We start from the raw sequence: 19949 nt of genomic DNA on the forward strand, positions 1-19949 counted from the left end.
TCCATGTCATCGCTAAATGGTCCAGTAAAAGCAGAAAGTAGGATCCAAAGCATCAGTTTCTGTCACTTCAAGTAATCCTGGTGTGTTGGTGTTAACAGCACTGTCAGGTTTGCAGATTTCTCTGTTTCTTTGATCGTCATTCTGCTTCAGTTTCATCTTCGCTGTCGCTGGCCAGCACTTCCTGAGTTGTAACCGGCTGCGTGCTCATCAGAGGGGACGACGGAAGCACCGATCCAAAGAACAAGGAACGGAACTACGGGAGAAAAGGAAAAAAGTTAGAAGGCAGAACTTAATCTTTTATGGTTACTGACTATAGGGTATGCTAAAGGGGTGTTTTAGGTCACATGCGCAAAAAAGTCTCCCAGTGACCATGTTTTCTTACGCCTTAAGGATCATACAGTAAGAAAATGTCCCCTCCCCTGCTTGTTGCTGTGTGCCTTGGCTATTTAGCTGTCAGAGCTACACCAGGAAGTTAAATGCAGTTCTGTACAGTACAGGAGGATAATTAATTATCTTCTGATTGGAAATGATTCAGGAATATTCAAATTTGAAGAATAGAAATTTTCTGTGTTTTAATCTAAACCATCAATGTTAGCACCTTTAAGAGCGTTACAGCAATTAAACCCTTCCTAAAACGACTGAGCAGCTTTTTTTTCGTTTCCACCTGTGGTTTTTTTAACCATAGCAGCAAAAAAATAAAATAAACGGAACAAAAAGTTGCCCAGGTAAAGCTTAGCTCTTCTGTAACATTATTAACATGTCGATTTATTGTTCATTTCTTTTCTCTTTTCTCGACTTAAGTCTTGTAGATAGTCCTTCCATTTGTGAGCTGATGATTTATCTTTAGTAGGGCCGGGTAAAAAAAATCAATTTAATCGATTTTGATTTGATTCCTTTAAATTTTTGCAAAATTGATGTCTAGGGAATGAGATCGATTAGTTTTATAGTGACGCGTGTGACATTCACATTCAAATGAGCAGGAAAGATGCTCTCAAGATGACTTCAAGCCAGACAGCTGCAAATATAGCCAATAGGTTGACTGAAGACATTAACAAATGGGGGCTGACCAGCAAACACCCTGTAGTTGTTACAGACAACACTGCAAATATGGTTTGTGCAGTGAAGGTAATGCAGCTCATGCATGTCTGCTGTGACCCCGCTGTGTCACGTCTGCTTGCTCGAGTGAGGCTTCACTTTTTCACAAACAAGTTTGCACTTATGAGACAGTTTTGTTCACATCTCAAGTTTAAACTGTCTGATTTACAAGTTTGCACTTTGTGTTTAATGTGACAGGAAGAAATAAAATATATGAGCATTTTGAAACACAGTTGAGCCACTTTCATTATTGTAAAAACAGATCGAATCGAAATTAATCGATTCAGGACTTTGGCGAAAATACTCAGCCCTAATCTTTAGTGATCAGCTCAGTCTAATGATGCATTCGCACAGAGCACGCTTTGAGCTGATGGAGCAGCCTGTTATTATGCTAGGTCTATGGTTGACTTGCATTTGGAGCAGCTGGAGCATCATAAGAATCTAACTAAGCATTTGAGTTGCTTTACAAGCAACCGGAACTTGAAAAGGAAAATCTGAACTTTTCCTGCCTGATGCACCACAACAACCAATCAGAGAGAGGCTCTGCTATGTGATGGTGTCCTGGTAGGACATGCAGACACAGATGCAGATCAGGTCACCAAAGATGAGTGTGTTCAGTGTGACACAGTAAGGCCTCATTGCTTTAGCTCCCTCCACAGATTCTCTATCAGCATCAAGTCAGGCTGGGTGTCACTAAAACAACAACAGGACTTCTACATTTATTTTAGTTATTTAAATTACTTTACTAAATCTCAATTCATATTTTAAAAGTAATAGTACAGTGGTAAATAACCATAGAGCAACACTAAGACTAGAATAATCAAAATGTTATAGTAATTCAGTAATAAAACTGTGGGTTCAAAGATTAAACTAATCAAAACATGTTTTTTTTTCCATTTTATTAAAAATACATTGTAATTGAAAAACATCTAACCCAAGTTGAAATGCATGATTGCAAAATGCCTGTTTTTTTGTCCTGATCAGCTCATCTGCATCTGGAAGGTGAAACACTTAAATAACAGATTTTTTTCCCTATCCATTAAAAGCATCATAACCTGGAGCATGTATCATTTTCAGTCCATAAATAACCTTTCAGTGTTATGATGAGTCTATGTAAACCACAGACTCACCGTGGAGGTTTGAGGCACTTGAATATGTCTCATCCTGTAGGTGAGTATGCTAGATTTGTCTTTGTCAGTTAAATGCATTAACATAAATTCTATTTAAAATCCTCCAATAAAAGTAAGAACTCTGAGCATCAACACTAGATCATTAAAGCTCTGGTGTGTATGGCTTGTGTTTAATTAAAAACCGTGGCAAATGCCACCTGGTTATCTATGGAAACTGAAGCTGTACCTTCTTGTCTGGCGGTCTCTCTAGATCTTCCTCCCCATCTTCCTCCTCCTCCTCCTCACTGTGTCTTCTGCTCCTGTTATTGGGTGCAGGGAGCTTTCTGGATGCAGCTACTGGGGGTGCGGGTAGGTCTGAGGTAGAGGGACCTGGTGCTATGCTGGTATCCATAGCGATCAGATAGGAATCCATGTCATCATTCATGAAGTCATCAGAAGGTTGCGGCTGCTCTGCGTCAGCCCTGATTGGACGATCAGAAGGAGAGAGTCAGGGAATAGCCACAGCTACTGTGTTCATGCTGGGCTTGACAAATAATTAATACAATCTTACACATAGAGGACTTTAATGAGAGGAGGCTCCAACCTGGCAACTGTTTCAGATATTTAAGTACGCTATAATTATTATTATATCATTATATTATTATTATTATTATATTACCAATTATTATTGTATTACCTATCATATAAGAGGAACTGGTCTATAACTCATTAGGGAAATTAAAAGACATTCTTATCCTCCACTTTCTTAAAAATATTTTAGCCTTATTTCCTCTAGAAAAGGTTGGCATTAGGTTTTTGGTGATGTGTTTATGGTGATGCATTCAGTCGCTCAGACATTCAGTTGCTCAGAAAAATGAATTTTTTAAAACTTATTACACATTGCCCTGGAGCCAATTTTAGGAGCACACACACTGCAGAAAGCTGCAGACGGTTTAACATGGCTTAACACTTTGTTATAACGCAGCTAACAGTTGATTGGAATATTAAGTAGCAAGAAAACTTCATTAACAGGCTCACTTCATTTGCTGCATCCCTTCACATTAGAAAGCTTGAACTGAAGGCTTTCTAAACTCTGCTAGCCTAGGTGATTGATTTTGCAGACCAGTAGCTATGGAAGTCATAGGAACACCAAAATGCTGTGATCTGTAGGATCGCACCAACTTTGAGGGAAACATTATTCATGAACATTTCTTTTTAAAGTACTGTTATGAATGTAAAAACTAAAAAAAAAAAATGCTAAATGAGGCCTGTGGAGTTGGTTATGTAGCTGTCTAATCATCTGCCGGTTGCTCAGATCCATGAAAAAGGGTTGTAAATTTGAAAAAACATTATGGTGGATTACCTTTAACTAACTAGTAGTCGCCAAAATGAAAAGGGTCTGTAGCAAAGTGACTTCCAGCTGATCTTAACGCTGCTCAAATCATCCACCAGGAGGCATAGAAGAGCTAATCCCCTGGACTTCCTGTCTGTTTCCGAAATGAGTCAGACAGGAAACACTGCCTGAAAGTTATTGATCTGATTTTCATTTTGTTTCATGACTTGTGGCTTTTTTTCCCCCCTTCTTTTACTGACAGCTGATTGGTGTTTTAACGCTTTTACACGCATTATTCACACAATCATAACCATCAAAATCTATTTGATAGATTTTTTAGTTTTACCCTCTGTTGCTTTTTGGAGGACTGCGATCATCCGAAAGCGTTGCGAGCACAAAGTTCCCCTCCAGAACACTGTCTGTTACTGAAAGCACCACAGGGCTGAAACACATTGAGGCAAAATGCAAAGATCAGGTCTGCAGATACAGGGCAGTTATCTTAGGAGGATGATCTGAATAAAAAGAAAAGGTATGCTCACCTGCCTGGTTCATCTAGGTACATGGACACAGGAAGGCCAGTGGACTCGGCGAACAACAGCAAACCCTGAAGGTGGAAAGATAATGTTAAAAAAAAAAGGTTTATCCAGTTATTTTTTTTAAAGGATTGAAGTTTCTTTCTATTATCTGTCTCACCCGAAACTCCTTAAGACAAAAAGTGATGCTGTTGTGAGCTTTTATGGCAAACTGGTCGAACTCATCGGCAGCCAGACACAGCTCAGTTAGCATTACCTTTGAGCGCTCTAAGAGAGGGAAACAGAAAAGAAGGGAAGTTGGCAGGATTAAAATCTAACTTCTGCTTCAGTTTGACAAAACTATTTTACTTACAAAAGCATATTACGGCTTAAATCCACTAAATTCATTTTTTTTTTTAAAGCACAGTGTGTCTCTTATTTAATCTTCTTGACTTTGAAGCCCTTTTAAAACGGTTCAAATTAAAACATGACCAATCGAAGTTGGGGGAGAAAGGAAACATTAATAAATATCTAGAGAGGTGCAGATCAGGTTTTAATTTGTGTTTTTGTGTTTTAATAACTGATTTATTTTCTTGCTTCACCATCCGGTGATGTGCCTAATGGGGGGGGGGAAACCCCCCCGACACACAAAACGACAAATGACGTCACCTGATTCATCCTCCACATAATTCCTGACCCACATCCGTTCATCATTCACCGTCACGGTCACTTCTTCCAAGGACGTAGGGAAGTGTGCAACCGTGTCCACCAGCACTCTGAGAACAAAGACAGCAAAGCTTATTTGAAAAAAAAATTCTTTGAAAGTATTAGTGAGGCTTATTATGAGGAGCTGTAGAAGAAAAGCAAAACATGAGTGAAGATTTATAGACCTGGGCTGGGCTCTGAGCACATTAGCACAGCTGTCTTTATCAAACACTGCCTCCAAGCTTTCACTGTCCTGGTAAGACAGGTTATGTGTCTTCAGGAGTCCTGGAGAGAACATCCCAACACACAAACCCTTAGACCTCATAATGACACACAGGAATGCAATGTAATAAATGCACAGCGATCCAAATTAGTAATAAAAAATGAATGACAAGAATTCCTGGTGAAATTCTCACACAACAGCAATGTTATGCCAGTGGGACGCCCTGTTACCATGTTTGCAGTGCAATGTGAAGGTAAGGCGGTCTTTTTGCTCATCAAGGCTGATGTGACACTTTTCCACCGACTTTTCTAAAGTTGCCAGAGATCTGAAGACAGTCTGCACACTCTGGCAAATTAGAGAACAAAACAGGAAGTCAGACAATAACTCTTAAACAGAGGCTGAAGCTTTTTCTGCAGGGAAATCATCTCTTAGGTGTTACATGTCCTGTAGAAAAAAAGAAACACTGGATATTACCTTCTTTTTATAATTTCAACCATATATGAGTAAATTGGAGGCATTTACATTGTGAGTTCATGTGCAACTATCTGGGGCAGGAAGCTTGGAGGTTTCACACTGATAACCACAACCTTCTGGTACCATCGTGGTACAGAAAATATCAGGTAAAGATGAAGCTTTGACTGTTTAACAGACATGGCACTCTTTGGTTGCCAGGGATACAGTGCAATAAGAACAAAATATTGCTTTTTTTAACAAGTAAAATGTGTAGTGGCCTTCCCACAGCCACCTAAGCAGCAGAGCTCCCTTACTCGAGGCTCCACACGGTCATTTAAAAAAATCATTGCTGGCATCTCATAAAAAAAAAAGAAAAGCTAGAAATCCTGGGAGGGTTTAAATGTTTAAACTTTGCAGGTTTAAAACTGCAACTTCTTTTAGACACCAGAGAGCAAAAGTCTAAAAGAATTCAAGGATTAATTTAGTGCAAGATCAGTTTTCTTCCATTGCTATGCTCCATTTACTTTATTTTAAGTATGCATTCATGCTACCAGACAAAATGAACACAAAACAATGCAAAAGCGTAGAGGAAGTGACGATTTTGAAAACTTCAATGCAAAAAAAATAATAATAATAAAAAAAACAGTTTGCATATGTTAATATAAAAAAAAAAAAATTCTTTTAAGGTAAGTAAATACTAAGCAGAATGACCCAGAGTAATGGACAAAAACGGTCAACAAATTTTTTTGATTAGATTCTTGATGCAGTATTTTATGTTAATGTTAATTATTTGATTAACACGATTATTCAAAATAACTTTTTTGTCATGAAGTATAAAAACCAAAATAGGCTTAAAATCCTTTAGTCTGTGGTGTATGTGTAAAACAGTAGCTATAACTGTTCATGAAATAAACCTTTGTCATTATGTCTAATGTAAGGAAAAGTGCAGATGATGATGATGGAGCAGCTTTATGGTGGTATAACATAGAAAACATGGCAGAAAAACACTGAAAGGGTTACATTTTAGATTGTTTTTTTTGTTTTGTTTTTTGTTCTCACACCTTTATTGCCATTTTGCAGCGGAAGCTGAGCTCCTTGGGAATGGAGTACCTGCACAGAAACGTTGCATTTAGTTAGTATTTACACAGATTCACTGACCCACTCAAAAAAAGACAGGAACATTAAAGCTGCACCTGCTGAAGAAGAGCGGTGCGAACAGGAAGCAAGCATATGCCGATCGAGAAGAGTTCACAGACCGCAGGGCCAGCTACAAGAGAGAGAGAGAGAAAAAAATACAACTAAATCAGCGATGTTCATTGACGCAAGTTTGTACTGACAGGAAGAAACCAGACTGCATGCATGGCAGGAGGAAGTGTCGTTTTATCTGACAGCAGCTGTAGAACAGCTCACCCCATCTTCCTGTGGCTCCACATACAACTCATCTCCGATCCTGGACAGACAGTGGATGGCTTTTCCCAGCACTGGACGGTACACACAGACACACACACACACATAAACAATTATTAACAACGCATACTGCTTTCCATCTAACTACAAAAGGATTTGAACAGAAAGAAAAAGGGTAAATACCTTTCACGTTTCCTCCGGTCACGACACATTGCATTTTTACAGTTATGAGTTAATTAGCAAACCTTGCTATGAGCTTCATAAAACTATTAAACGGCCGTAGAATCGGTTGGTTGGATTTTAATGGTGTCCGACCAAGGAATAAGTATACTATTTGAAAACATACTTGTTGTGACTGTGTTATTAAAAGTTCATTTGCAGGGACCACTTCAAATATCCTACCCTCGCCTTGTTTACGCCGCCATAACTCGCTTCTTCGCAGCGGACCAATCAGAGAGACGGATTTCCAGCGCATGCGCACTCACGAAAGTGTAAATTCTATTGGCGGGAATTCCGGCATCTGTCCTGAGATCCTGTAGATTTGGCTTAGATCCCCAAAAGAGTCGACTCTTTCGACTTGTGTTTTCTGACATATTTCAGCGCTATGAAATAGGGACATTTTGGAAATATGACCACTTCGTGTGGATACATAGAGAATGCTGATACTTTTAAACAGTAGGGGTACATAGTTAAAGAGATTGTGATTCTTTAAATTTACTAAATAAACTTGGTACACACTGCATAACATTTTATGATGATACATTCAACAATGAAAGAGTTGAAGTTGCTGCAAAATCTTTATTTATATTTATGGAGTTATTTATAGATATGTCTTTTTCATTTTCAGTGTGCTAGTTTAACCAGTCCATCATTAACAACATGATGGTAAACCTGTTGAATTTCTTTATAGTTTTTGGTTTTGGTGGGTCCCCCAAACCCAACAATGCATTATTATTTGTTTTCCTTATGTTTAAATAAATAAATTAATATACACCTATAGAATATGATATTAAAACTTTTCTGCATTTTTTTCGCTCTGTGTTCTATCTTGATCACAGATTGTATTATTCTGCCTTGTGCTTATGACTTATAATGTAAAGCAATGGTTCTAGAAGGTCTTATGTTACACACCCTCAAATTCAAAAATGTCACCTGTTTTTTTCCAGTGCACCCAAATACTCTTTATTGATGCGTTTAGTAAGAATTTTCATGATATGACTTAGATTTTCCCCAGTTCTGCTCACCTGACCTAAATTAATAAGCATTTAACAAACAGGACTTGACAGTGTAAGGTTCTGTTGCACAAAAACTAAATTGAACTTCAGTTTACTCTAATAAAATGTCAACAATTTTATGGTCATAGTTTACAACCTATACATTCTAATCTAAATTTAGTCTCCCAACATAAATTAGTTCAGGTATCTAAATATATTTTTTTTCAGTGAGATGTTGAATGCCGTAAATTATGCTATACACCATATCACAAAAAATGCTCACTGCCACTTTGTGGATTTTTGATTCCCTTATATTTGCAATGGATTATAACTTAGCCAAATGATTGATTGAGAATATTTCTCTTTATTTTATTGATGTACTTGTTCTTCATCTTCATTTGGGACCAGAACCACGTCATCTACGAACAGCAGGGTTGAAATCTTCACGTCACCAAACCAGACCTTCCCCGGCCCTTGGCTGCACCTAGGAATTATGTCCATAAAGGTTACGAACAGGACCAATGACATAGGGCAGCCCTTCCCTCTGTCATGTTGAAACATGCACTGGGAACACGTCCGTACCAAACTCCAATTAGGAAAAAATATACAAACATTTTCCATCTAAGATATAAAAACTTTTTCATCTGTCAATATGCTCTATCCAGAACTCCTAACATGGAAAAGTTTTATTTTCATCTGGTTTAATTTCATAAAAAGTCTTTTTTAAGGAACCTTTGACTATCTGGTTTTTAATTGATCAATCAAAAAAAGAATCAACAAAAAAAAAATAGTTGTGGATTATCCTGGCAGCCGCAACCGTTCCCACCTGCACCACATTTTGTTGATGCTTTGACATCTAAGGCATCACTATTTGATCCCCTAACAAGCAAAGTCTTGGTGACATGGATATCCCCAACCCTATCCACCTTCCAATGTGTTGTAATACTACTTTCCAGAAGGGGGAAGTGCATTAACATTCCTATATCGCATGTATAAAAGTTCCTGATTCCGTTTTACATTTCCAACATAAGTTATCCGCAAGTAGGCCCATTCTATGTAGCCTAGATGGTGTGAAATAAAACCTATGTACCATCCTATAATATGTACATTTCCCTCCCGATTCTTTAAAGTTTTTCCCATTATTTGGAATTATTTTCAACCATTCTTCATCCCTAAAAGTTCAGCCAATCCCCAGACCTTTACATATATCTTTTTTCATGCTTTTAAACAATTTATAAAATATAGATGCCTTATACTTAACTCTGCTTGAGCCCATAAATTCTTGTATTGGATTATCTTTATGTGTAAATTTACATTTAATAATACCACCTCTAATTTGTAGATATTTCCACAAACTATCTTTTTTAAGTTATATTTCAGCATGACATTTGAAAATGTCCCCTATGTCCTTTGCACACCATATTTTCTTAATGCTAAATCTGGATTTCTTCTTATCCCAGAGGAAGTCCTTAAAACAAATCTCATACTGTTTTTATACATGTGACGGGATGTCAACAGGTACCATTATGAACACATAAATAAACATCAGGGTTATCACCATTTTCATGACATTCACCATTCCCCATACACATAGTTTCATTTTTGCCCATTTGTCAAGATTAATTCTTATTTTTTGAAGAAGCGGTTCCATATTTAATAGAATTATTTCCTCTATTTTATACCTGAAGGAATCCCCTTAAAGTTAAATTGCATAATATCACTTGAAATGCATTCCTAGGATATGGGCATGCACTCGGATTTGTTCAAATTGATCTTGTATCCCCAAAATTGGGAATATAATTCAACTCAGACTATGGAAATCTTCAGCTGATCAGAATGTTAAAAACTGGTTGGAATTAATGTTGGAAATAGTGTCATATGAGCAAATGCTGGCTAGGCTACATAATGACATAAAATGTTAAGAAATTGAATTATTTACTCTCCTGCAATGTAGGGATAATTAAATGCCTTTGACGAACTGCTGTTTTGGAAAGTATAGATGAGTGATTATTTCTGTCTTTTTTGGTTGTTTCTGCCAACATTGAGGATATTTGCATATGTGCCAATTATTTGTGATACTCTGATTGTTTGGATATGCGCTGACCTTTTTTTTTTTTTTAGTTTTGTTTGTGGTTTTTGTTCTGTGGGGGGTGGGGAGGGTTGGGGAAGGTTGTACGCACATATGTTCTACAAATAACTTTAATGACAAAAAACAAAACAAAAAAAATTTTTAGTTGCAGCCCGAGATAAAACACTGACTTTAGTCTCCTTTCTTATGGAGGGGAACCACTACCCCAGTCTGCCAGTCCAGGCCCACTGTCCCTGACCACCACATGATGTGGAAGAGGCGTTTCAGCCACGGCAGCCCAACAACACCCAGAGACCAGGTGTGTGGGTGCTGTTGGGCTGTCATGGCTGACACACCTCTTCCACATCATGATGTCCTTTTGCAACTCCTGCTCTGGGTCAAAATGGTGAAAGAGAGGATGCTTGGCCTCATGGTACCTAATGCTACCTCAGGAGAAGCCCTCAGACCTTTATGTCCCTGCTAAGGAAAGCATCCCCACAGCATAATGAAGCCACCGCTATGCTTTATGATAAGAATTACGAGTTCAGTGTTAGTTTTTTTTGCCCTGCATGTATTCATTCCCTGCAGGAATTATGTCAAATTGCGAATTGGAGTTTCTTCCCTTTTAAATCTTGTAAATTTTTCATTGTCATGAAAGTCAGATTTGGGAAGTACGCAGTTTATTAAACAAATGATCTTGTCTAACTGTGGATTTCTGCAGGTCCTCCACAGTTACTGTGGGCCTGTTTGCTGCTTCTCTGATTGATGCCCTTGTCTGGCCTTTAATCTTAGGTGGAAGCAATCCAGAGAGCTGTATTTACACTTAATTTATATGAGGACTAATTAGATGATTTCCGATGGCTGTCATGTGCACTGGACTTTATTTAAAGGGTATCAATGTAAAAGGACCTGAATCGAAAATAACTTTTCAAATTTTTTTTTAAATGCATCTGAAAACCTGGTATCAATTTTGTTCCTCTTCATAAATATTTACTCATTTGTGTTGTTCTATCATTCAAATTTCCAATAAATTATATTTCATTTTGTAGTTGAGACAAAATTTGGAAAAAGCAAAGCAGCAAGGCACAGTAGAAGTTAGTTATTTTCTGAAGAATAATTAAATAAAGACATCATGGGTCACTAAAATACCATCATATAGTTTTCTCTCAATCTAAAGATGCAAATGGTAAAAAATAGCAGCGACTTTGGGTAAAAACCTCCCTATAATTACCAAAGGAGGGTTACTGTGGGAAGAAAGAGGGTGTGTGTGTACACATGTGTTATACTCAGTGAGAAATAGGAAGGAAGGGCGATTAAAAACACAAAAAGAAAGACGCACGCAGAGGGAGGGTTACTGTCAAAGTGAAATTATCTCACCTCTCTGGTTGTTCTTGTTTGTCTGCTTCAGTGCGTAAGATGTGAGGAACGCTGGCGTGAACTCACTCTCCTCCCATCAGAGGAGATTGAAGCAGCTGCTGAAGAAGAGGTGTGACTAAAACTGTGGACATTTTAGAGAAAAAGAGAGATACTTTTACCAGAAGCAAGAAGAAGGTTTTTTTTTTATAAAAGAAGGACTTTTGCTGCAAGGTTTGAGAAGTGTTGGCGTGTGGATGTCAAACGAAGGCTTGTTTGAGAAGAAACAGCAGGAAGATAAGCGGTAAAATGTGGGCCCTGGTCTACTTTTGTGGTGAGGAAGTGTTCGCATGATGGAAGGAGATTGAAAAACTCTGTTTGAGCAAGCCAGCCTTCGCAGGAGTGTTTTCTACTACAGGTGGATGAAAGGAGTGAAATGATCCCAGCACAGGTAACAAGCTCCAATAAAACACAGCTGTGAGTGGAAGCCATCCTTGTTTAGCTGGATGTGCTGCATTGTTCAAATGTGTTTCAGTGAAACCAGGATTTAACACAGAAGCTTGAACCTAGATGTCTCAGTCAGCTCAACAATCAGACTCTCAGGTCTTGCTGCAGTCTATGCTGCAGAGACTGAAGCTCCAACCTGGAAGAGAGGGCCAGGCGTTTTGTCAAGCACCCGTATCCCCATCTGGAACTCCTGCTCTGGGTCAAAATGGTGAGCGAGGAGCATCTAGCTTTCAGAACATTGAAAGCAGATCTGTAAATGTGTTTAATTTTAATGGGAACACTTCAAAGGAGTTTACAGTCCCAGCTGTGAACAGTAACTCTGGCTTTGAAAGCTATGAAAAACAGCAAGCGAGTCCTGCTGTTGAAGGGAGCAGGAGTCCAACTTTTTTCCCTTCTCAGAAAGTCAGCACTGATGGACAATTTGGTGAGAAGAAAGAGTTGGGACAGACTCCACGGTCTGGGTTCTCCCCAACAGGTACGAGGCAACTTTTCCCAGTTAAACCACAAAAGGATGTTAAACTTACCTTCTTCAAGAGGACTGATGCTGAGAAGGAGAGCATCGGCAGCTCCTTGATGACGGGACAGATCCCTGCTGATACTGACATTGTTTCAAATGTGACACAAAACCAGAACCAAATCCCTCTGTGGTCTGTGAAAGGAACAGATATTGGTGGAGGATATACTGGATTCCATGTTGGAAACGGAGGGATCGGCAGCTTGGGACAAAATAAAGACGTGCAAGTCTTCTCAAGCAGCCAAATAACAACAAACACAAGGAGAAGACCGTCATCTGAGAATAAAACAAGGAGATGGACGCAGAAGATCAAAGAGAGATTTAAGGACAGACATGGCAACGCTGGAAAAAAAGGAAAAGAAGAAAGATGTCCTCAACCGGAAACACAAGTAAGCAATAATCTCTTATTGATCCTATTAGTCAATCATAGATGATCACAGAAAAGGTATTTGAATTATAACTTAAATTCTTTTGCCACATTTCAACTTTTACACAGATAATAATGGCAGGAATAGATGGAAACAAAACAAGCAATGAAACAGAAACAACATTCCCTCCATCAGCCTGCAGTGATTCCAACAATGTACATCCTGCACAAGCAGAAGACGAGACTGCTGTAATCAACAACAGGTAATCACCACACAAAAAAATGTCAAAACAAGCTGAAAGCAGTTCTTCAATTAAAAAAAGAAGCAACAATGAACTTTTATTTGTTCCTTAAAAAAACTGGCCAGAGTTATGAAAGACATTTGGGATCTTTCCAGTCATAGCACTGAGAATTAGCCAGAAACGCCCCTGTCACTGACAGAGCCTGTCATCAGATGTCTGCAAACACACTTTCAGACAATGGTGTGTGCTAATTCTTTCAGATAGACCTTTCAAGGAAACAGAGATAAACCCAGCTATTAAAGGAAGGGTTAATGTTTGGGAACAATGTGAAAGTCCTTATTGTTCAACAATAAATATGTAGTTAATTCTCAAATGTCACTTTTATAAAGGAGGAGTTAATGAAAAGGAATATGTCAGATTGTGAAAAGAAAAGAAACACTTATAGAATCAATGGTGCATGGTAAGCAGATTGTGTAGTAAATGCCTTTGATAAGTGTTTTTAAGTTACAATACAAATGACTCTTTCAAAGTACAATAAAAATATTGAAAGTCTTTCCAATAGATAAAGGTTCAATCTTTGTTCTAGTTCTGTTAACACTTTAGGTTTGTAATAACCTTTTAGAAGGATTTGCGTTTGGCATAAATAAAGAAACGCCAAATTACAGCAGAAGAAAACATATAATATTTTGTGGTAGGTAAAGAAAAAAATGCTTAGGCTAATTAAGAATGATCAGACCCAAAGATTGTTTGCAATTTTTAGAAGTGAATTTTTTTTATTACAATTTGTGTTTAAACCCATATATAAACAATTTAAAATGTTAAATGTCAATAAGTATGGTAAACCAAAAGCAATTTGAAACTAATACAAAACATGCTCTCCAATTCTCACCACTTGTTCCAAATGTGACCTGTAGTGCAAAAGTATTGGTAAAGATCTTTAAATCTAATTTCAACCCAGTTCACCATAAACAGAAGAAAGATGGAAGAAATATGAAGCATTAAAACTGATCCAAATACATTATTGATCATGAATACACTGGTAATAATGCACTAGGAATCTAGGGAGCATAAAGAAGTGTACTTCCAAACTACTTGGAAGTTGTCTAAGTATGAACTTAGAGGTACATTTATTTATAAAAGGTACAAAGATTAGTGTCAAAAATTTTAAAGGTACTGTATGAAATTTTTTTGCATATGTAATCAATGCTGAAAATATTAAAAAATGAAAGAAACCAGGATGCCAACAAATAAAGAGAGGTGCGATCGGCAGTAAATTTGAAGAAAGGCCGAGCTGTGATAAAGCTTTTATCCTCTCTATAATCTGTGGAACTGTTATTGGATTTGATTTCCACAACAAATAACTGTACTGACCTGTAATTCATAAGATACCTAAATCTATTGTTTATGTATAGATTCATTACTGCATTAACCAGAGAAATATTGTTTCTTTGTTTACAAGATTGTTGAGTCTTTGAAGCCAAACTGAGTTTGAACTTATCATTGTTTTTGTTTTTTTAGGCGTAGCAGTGACGTGAACATTGGCCTGGGGTCATTCAACCTTCTGGATGAGATTGTCAGGGACAACCATATGGTGGCTACATTTATTAACCCAAACCAACACGCTACCTCAGTAACTGAGAGACCATCAGTTGACCCATCAAGCCAACCCCATATTCAGCCAAATCCTTCCGGTCTTAATCAGTCGCCAGGGAGTTTGAATCAGGCTGGGCTCAACCATTGGAGCTTCAGGAGGCCAGAGTCCTCACAGTCAGCTCCTACTTACCCACCCAGAAACATGGACCCTTCAGCTTTAAAGCAACAGTCTGACCAGTCGGAGCCGATGGAAGACGGACAAAGCCGATCGGAAATGTTGTCCAAACTTCAGCTCAAACTGTCAGCATTCGCAGAGGTCCGATTGATTTCTATAAAAGAACCAACATGTAAGTTACCTCAGCTCCCGCATTAACAATCTTTTCTTTTTGTTTGCAGCCATCAGGGAATCCGTACCATTCAATCGTGAGGAACAGGCTCCAGATGAGTAGAAAGAGGCAACATCAGCCAGCAGACAGGAGAGAGGAGAGGCTTCAGACTGAGAACATGAGTGATGGAGAAAACACAGGTACAAAACACATACCACGGAAAAACGTGGAAAGCACACAAAAGATTTAAAGCAGACACACAGTATGAAGAAACTAGAATGGAATGGAATAGAATAGAAAATCCCTTTATCGTCTCACAAAGGAGAAATTGTAGTGTTACAGCAGCAAAAGATTACAGCAAAGTGGTCACACAAATGTGGACCTTAAAAAAGTGTATAAAAATAAAAGAATAACTGATTGAGTTAAGAAAATAAAAAATAAAATACTGTACTGTACAGTGTTTTTACATTATTAATACTGTGCATCTGGAAAGAATAAATAATCAATATACAGCTGTGGACATATTTACAATAATGGATATGTGAGTAGCAACACCAGAGATCTAAAAAATGACAGCAGCGTGTTATATAAGTGACTAAGACAGAAACTGTGCAAAAATCAGCATGAATATATCAACTTATTAAGGTTGTTGGAAACAGTGATGGTACACTGTATGAAGAAGCTACAGGGAATGGACATGGTACCTATGGACTAATGGGTTCCCTGTGATGCTTACACTTTACTGACAGGGCATTCATTTTATATACTTATTCAGTACCTGCAAGGAACTTAATTATGTACTTAAAATCTACTTTTGAGGTACTTGCAGCACACTTACACATAAAATGCATCTACCTCACACAAGCAGGGTGCTACAAGCTAATGAGCTACCTGTAAAAATACTGATTCATTTCAGTTTCAATTCAGTTTATTTCTACTGTGCCAATTCACAACACATGTCATTTCAAGGCACTTTACAGTTCAACAGATCATACAGTCAAATTGATTCAAAGTTTTCTATCTAAGGAAAACCAGTTGATTGCATCGACTCATTGACTCGGATGCAATCCCTCACACTAAGCATGCTTGTAGCGACAGTGGAGAGGAAAAACTCCCTGTTTTCTAGACTGTATGGTAGAAATCTGCAGTCACAATTCAGAACATGGTCAGGGTCTTATCTCATTATATTATTATGCTATGAGGCTCAGTCAATTCTTTGGATTTGTTTTCTATCTTACAATGGATTTTGATTTTCATTAAAATGTAATGGATTGAGTTTTATACCAGCTGGTATTACAATAATGCAAAGGCTCGTTATGACATAGTTGTAAAATAAAAGTAGAATTAGCTTACTTGTTCTAAACTGTCTTAGGCTTAAAAAAGAAATATCTCCTTTCTTGGTCTCTTAGCAGACCTGATTAATTTGGGTTTTTCAAAATAATAGATGTTTAATTTTGACACATAAGTATTAATAAGACACCGACTGATTAACTTTCTCTATATGGAGCAATGAGGGAAAAAATTTGGTTTTTTGCTTTGCATTTATTCTAAGACTGACTTCCCTGATAGAAGATTTGTGCAGCTTAGGAGTAACACTGTATAGTCAGAGTACTTTATCGTGTATTGGTGTGGTTTAGTTATACAGTAATTACTGATGTGAAGCATGAGCAAAACTCATTAATTCTTGGAGGAGTTTTGCTGGTCTACTGATCGACCAGACTTTGTTGATTTTGTCACTACCTTATGAGTATCCTTCCTATTAAGATGCAGTGTATCTTCAGTATTTTAGACTAAGACGACTTTTATTGAAATTTTGTTTTGTACACATTGATATGGAAGTTCAGAGCATTAGATGTATATGCTGCAATTATGCAGGGTTTTGATTTGGTGTTGTCTGTAATATACTAATAATATAATAAAATATTAAGGGAAGGGATACCTACAGAGTACTTACTGAACACTAAGAGGTTTTGCAAGCATACTTATATGTATGTTGTACTTATACTTATACTGATAACTAATTTCTGTACATGCCTTTTATTTGCTAAACCTCTCTTTCTGATCTTCTGTTGTGAGACTGAAGATCACCTCAGCACACATAAAATACAAGTTGATAAGAGTTTAAATATGTAAGCCAACAATTATCACTCAAAGTAGCTCTTTATGATAGAATTATTGGAGACACTGATATTGGGATGGGGATTTATCTACAATATATTTTATAAGGTACTAATGGGATATTTTCTTAGCAAGAAACCCCTTTGTAATCTCAGGGTTGGACCAAGCCTTCCTCCATGGGGCCTAAAGCAACATTTGATTCGGGTGACCCTCTACTTCTGCCAATGATCTCGATTGAAGCTATAACGGTCACATGATCAGACCACACACACATTCAGTTGACCGACTGCAGCTCATACTGTGCTATTGACAGGCTTCTATTAGTATGCATTATCTAGTTTAAGTGATAAAATAAACGAATGTGTAGTTTATTAAGAGTTAAAGTGTCATTTGGTTTGTGCCTTATTCTTCAACTGCAACAGCAATGTGCAAAAATTATCTGTATTGCAAGAACAACAAAAAGATAAAAATGGTTTAATGAATAGAAGTAATAAAATGAGTTATAGAACAACAGAAACAATTCAATCAAATAAACAGTAAAAGATCCAGATCACCTTTCTTGTATTAGTTTGTTTTGTAAAAGTTTAAACTTGTTCTTATGTGTGTCAGTCTGATCCAAGACTAATATCTGTATTTTTTTGTTTTATTTTATTTATAAGTAATGATTCTTACATGATTAAAGATATATTGATGTAAAAAATTAAACATTCTATGATGAACTTGTATGTTTTGTTACTATATTTATATAGAAATCATTATTCATAAAAAAACAAACTGTTGTTGTTGGGGCCCCCCTAGTTGCCCTCGGGTCCTAAGCAGTGGTTTGGGTTTTCTTGCTGTTGGCCGGCCCTGAATAATACTCACTTAGTACTCACATACTCACTTGATACACATTTATTATTAGGATCCCTTGCTACCAGTTGGTAGCAGTTTTAATCTATATTTTGATGAAAAAATTGTCTCCTGGACTTTACCAGTAATGGCTGCTTACAATGGCATTTATTTACTTTTTCTCTTTCTTTTCCTTTGTGATGAAGCCGGGATCCTCTCATCCTCATCCTCAACCAACATCCAACTGATGGAAGAATCAGTGGAGCCCCAGCATGCAAACATCTCACCTTCACATGAGCAAAAGCCCCAACCAACCCCTCTGTCTCCAACATCATTTAATCCCTCTGCACCTCCGCCTCGGAGTGTCCTCAGACATGGCATGATGCACAACGCAGAATCCTCAATGGAAACGCTGACAAAACGGGTAAGATGTTGTGAAGGACGGCGCCTCCATGTGGTGTAAAGCTTTAAAAAGTGAAGGCATTTAACATAATGATTTGCAGCTAAACATGGCAAATAAAGTAATATTAATACTGTTGATAAGTTATAGTTTTGGTGTGTTATTCAATTTAAAGTACATGCAGATCATATTGTTTCCAAAAGAAAAATAAAAAAAAAACAAGAATGAAGAAAGAACAGAATGATAAACCCATTTAATCTAGAAGTGATAATTGGAGACCTTTTGGAGATCAAACTGACCTTTCTTTTTCCATTTTTCATGTTTCTGCGGCTCAGAGACGTGTGGAGGAGAAGCGCCGGGTTCATTTTTGCGAGCAGGTGGTCACCATAGCATCTCCGGACATGGAAGTTACAGACTCAGAGGAGGATTCTGCAGCAGATGAGGACTCTTTATTTGAGCCGGACTATGATGGGATGCAGGGAGAAATAGACGAGGCTCTGCCAGCCCGACGTTCCAATCTCCCTGCATGGATTAAGGCTTTGAAGAAGATGAATGCAGGGAAAAAGCACAGATAGTGGCTGTAAAACAGAAAATGACTAACATCTGGTCCACTGGATTACTAATGTTTTTAAAATAAATTTGACAAACTTCATATTTAAAATGTAGTTTGTTAAAAGCATATTTATCTGGTTCTGAAAATGACAGTATTTTTAATGTGTTTTTAAGTGATTTTAAACCAGAAGACATCTGAGATTGTTTGCTGACATAATTCTCTGAGTTATTTTCTGTAGTTTTCCGGTAATACATGGAGAGAATGACCAAATAAACCAACAGTGTGTGGCCTCTTCAGGCACAATGTTCTGCTCAGAAGCTGCTTTATTACCAGTCATTCAGTTATATTTTCTACCAGCAGAAATGAAGATGAAAAGAAATGAGGGAAACATTTTTCTGCAATTGTCTGAGAATTATGATGTGTTCCTCTCCATGTACGTCCTACAGGACAGCAGCTGTTTGCTGTCTGATCTAACGTCTTTGTTACTGACGCTCAGTACATATCCTGTCTCGCTATAATGATGCTCTGCCAGACCATTAGAGCAACTGGCTCCCAAGGGAGGAAAACAGTATTAGCTCAAGATGCTGTTGATGATTCTCTTCTTCATCAGTTCTCTAGCTTAGATGTTTGCTTGAAAGCTTCAAGTGAAGCGTCCAAGTCAGTACTTTCTTCACCCTATGAAGAAAAAAAATGATTATGAGCAATGGTGAATTACATGAACGTATTAGTGACCGACGGTAAAATGCACTAGGGAAAAAAACATTTGGTGAATCTTAAAATGTTTTTAATATGTGCTTATTGGCTTTTTTTGTGACTTAGATCAGAGTAATGGTACAGTTTGAAAACAAATCCATGCTTTTATATAAATTAAAAAACATTTGATACCTGAGTTTTGTTTTAGTGCTCATTTATAGAGATGAGTTATTAAATTCTTTCTATCTATCTATCTATCTATCTATCTATCTATCTATCTATCTATCTATCTATCTATCTATCTATCTATCTATCTATCTATCTATCTATCTA

At 37.4% G+C, this 19949-nt stretch overlaps 2 protein-coding genes across 2 annotated transcripts; one reads left to right on the forward strand and one right to left on the reverse strand.

Annotated features, from left to right (window-relative positions):
* Positions 1-63: 63 nt before the first annotated feature.
* Positions 64-7285, reverse strand: rad9a (RAD9 checkpoint clamp component A). Its single transcript, XM_015376169.1, has 12 exons — positions 7021-7285; positions 6841-6911; positions 6624-6697; positions 6492-6540; positions 5208-5322; positions 4940-5039; positions 4719-4825; positions 4231-4337; positions 4077-4141; positions 3884-3979; positions 2452-2686; positions 64-253 (listed from the first exon to the last, which is right to left on the reverse strand). The coding sequence occupies exons 1-12, from the start codon at positions 7052-7054 to the stop codon at positions 137-139; spliced, it is 1170 nt and encodes a 389-aa protein (XP_015231655.1). The 5' UTR covers positions 7055-7285; the 3' UTR covers positions 64-136.
* Positions 6770-19795, forward strand: LOC107085687. Its single transcript, XM_015376168.1, has 7 exons — positions 6770-6918; positions 11528-12882; positions 12990-13123; positions 14621-15011; positions 15092-15221; positions 18177-18394; positions 18706-19795. Exons 2-7 carry the CDS (start codon positions 12043-12045, stop codon positions 18943-18945), a joined length of 1953 nt encoding a protein of 650 aa, XP_015231654.1. The 5' UTR covers positions 6770-6918; positions 11528-12042; the 3' UTR covers positions 18946-19795.
* Positions 19796-19949: the final 154 nt, after the last annotated feature.

Source organism: Cyprinodon variegatus, unplaced genomic scaffold (assembly GCF_000732505.1).
Source record: "Cyprinodon variegatus isolate N-32 unplaced genomic scaffold, C_variegatus-1.0 Scaffold130, whole genome shotgun sequence".
Taxonomy (NCBI): domain Eukaryota; kingdom Metazoa; phylum Chordata; class Actinopteri; order Cyprinodontiformes; family Cyprinodontidae; genus Cyprinodon; species Cyprinodon variegatus.

Coding starts and splice junctions, on each gene's coding strand:
- LOC107085687 (XM_015376168.1), top strand. CDS start 12,043: ATGTCTCAGTCAGCTCAACAATCAGACTCTCAGGTCTTGCTGCAGTCT. Junction 12,883..12,989: donor GTCCTCAACCGGAAACACAA/GTAAGCAATAAT, acceptor ACTTTTACACAG/ATAATAATGGCAGGAATAGA. Junction 18,395..18,705: donor TGGAAACGCTGACAAAACGG/GTAAGATGTTGT, acceptor TCTGCGGCTCAG/AGACGTGTGGAGGAGAAGCG.
- rad9a (XM_015376169.1), bottom strand. CDS start 7,054: ATGCAATGTGTCGTGACCGGAGGAAACGTGAAAG. Junction 6,912..7,020: donor GACCGGAGGAAACGTGAAAG/GTATTTACCCTT, acceptor TGTACCGTCCAG/TGCTGGGAAAAGCCATCCAC. Junction 3,980..4,076: donor TACCTAGATGAACCAGGCAG/GTGAGCATACCT, acceptor AATGTGTTTCAG/CCCTGTGGTGCTTTCAGTAA.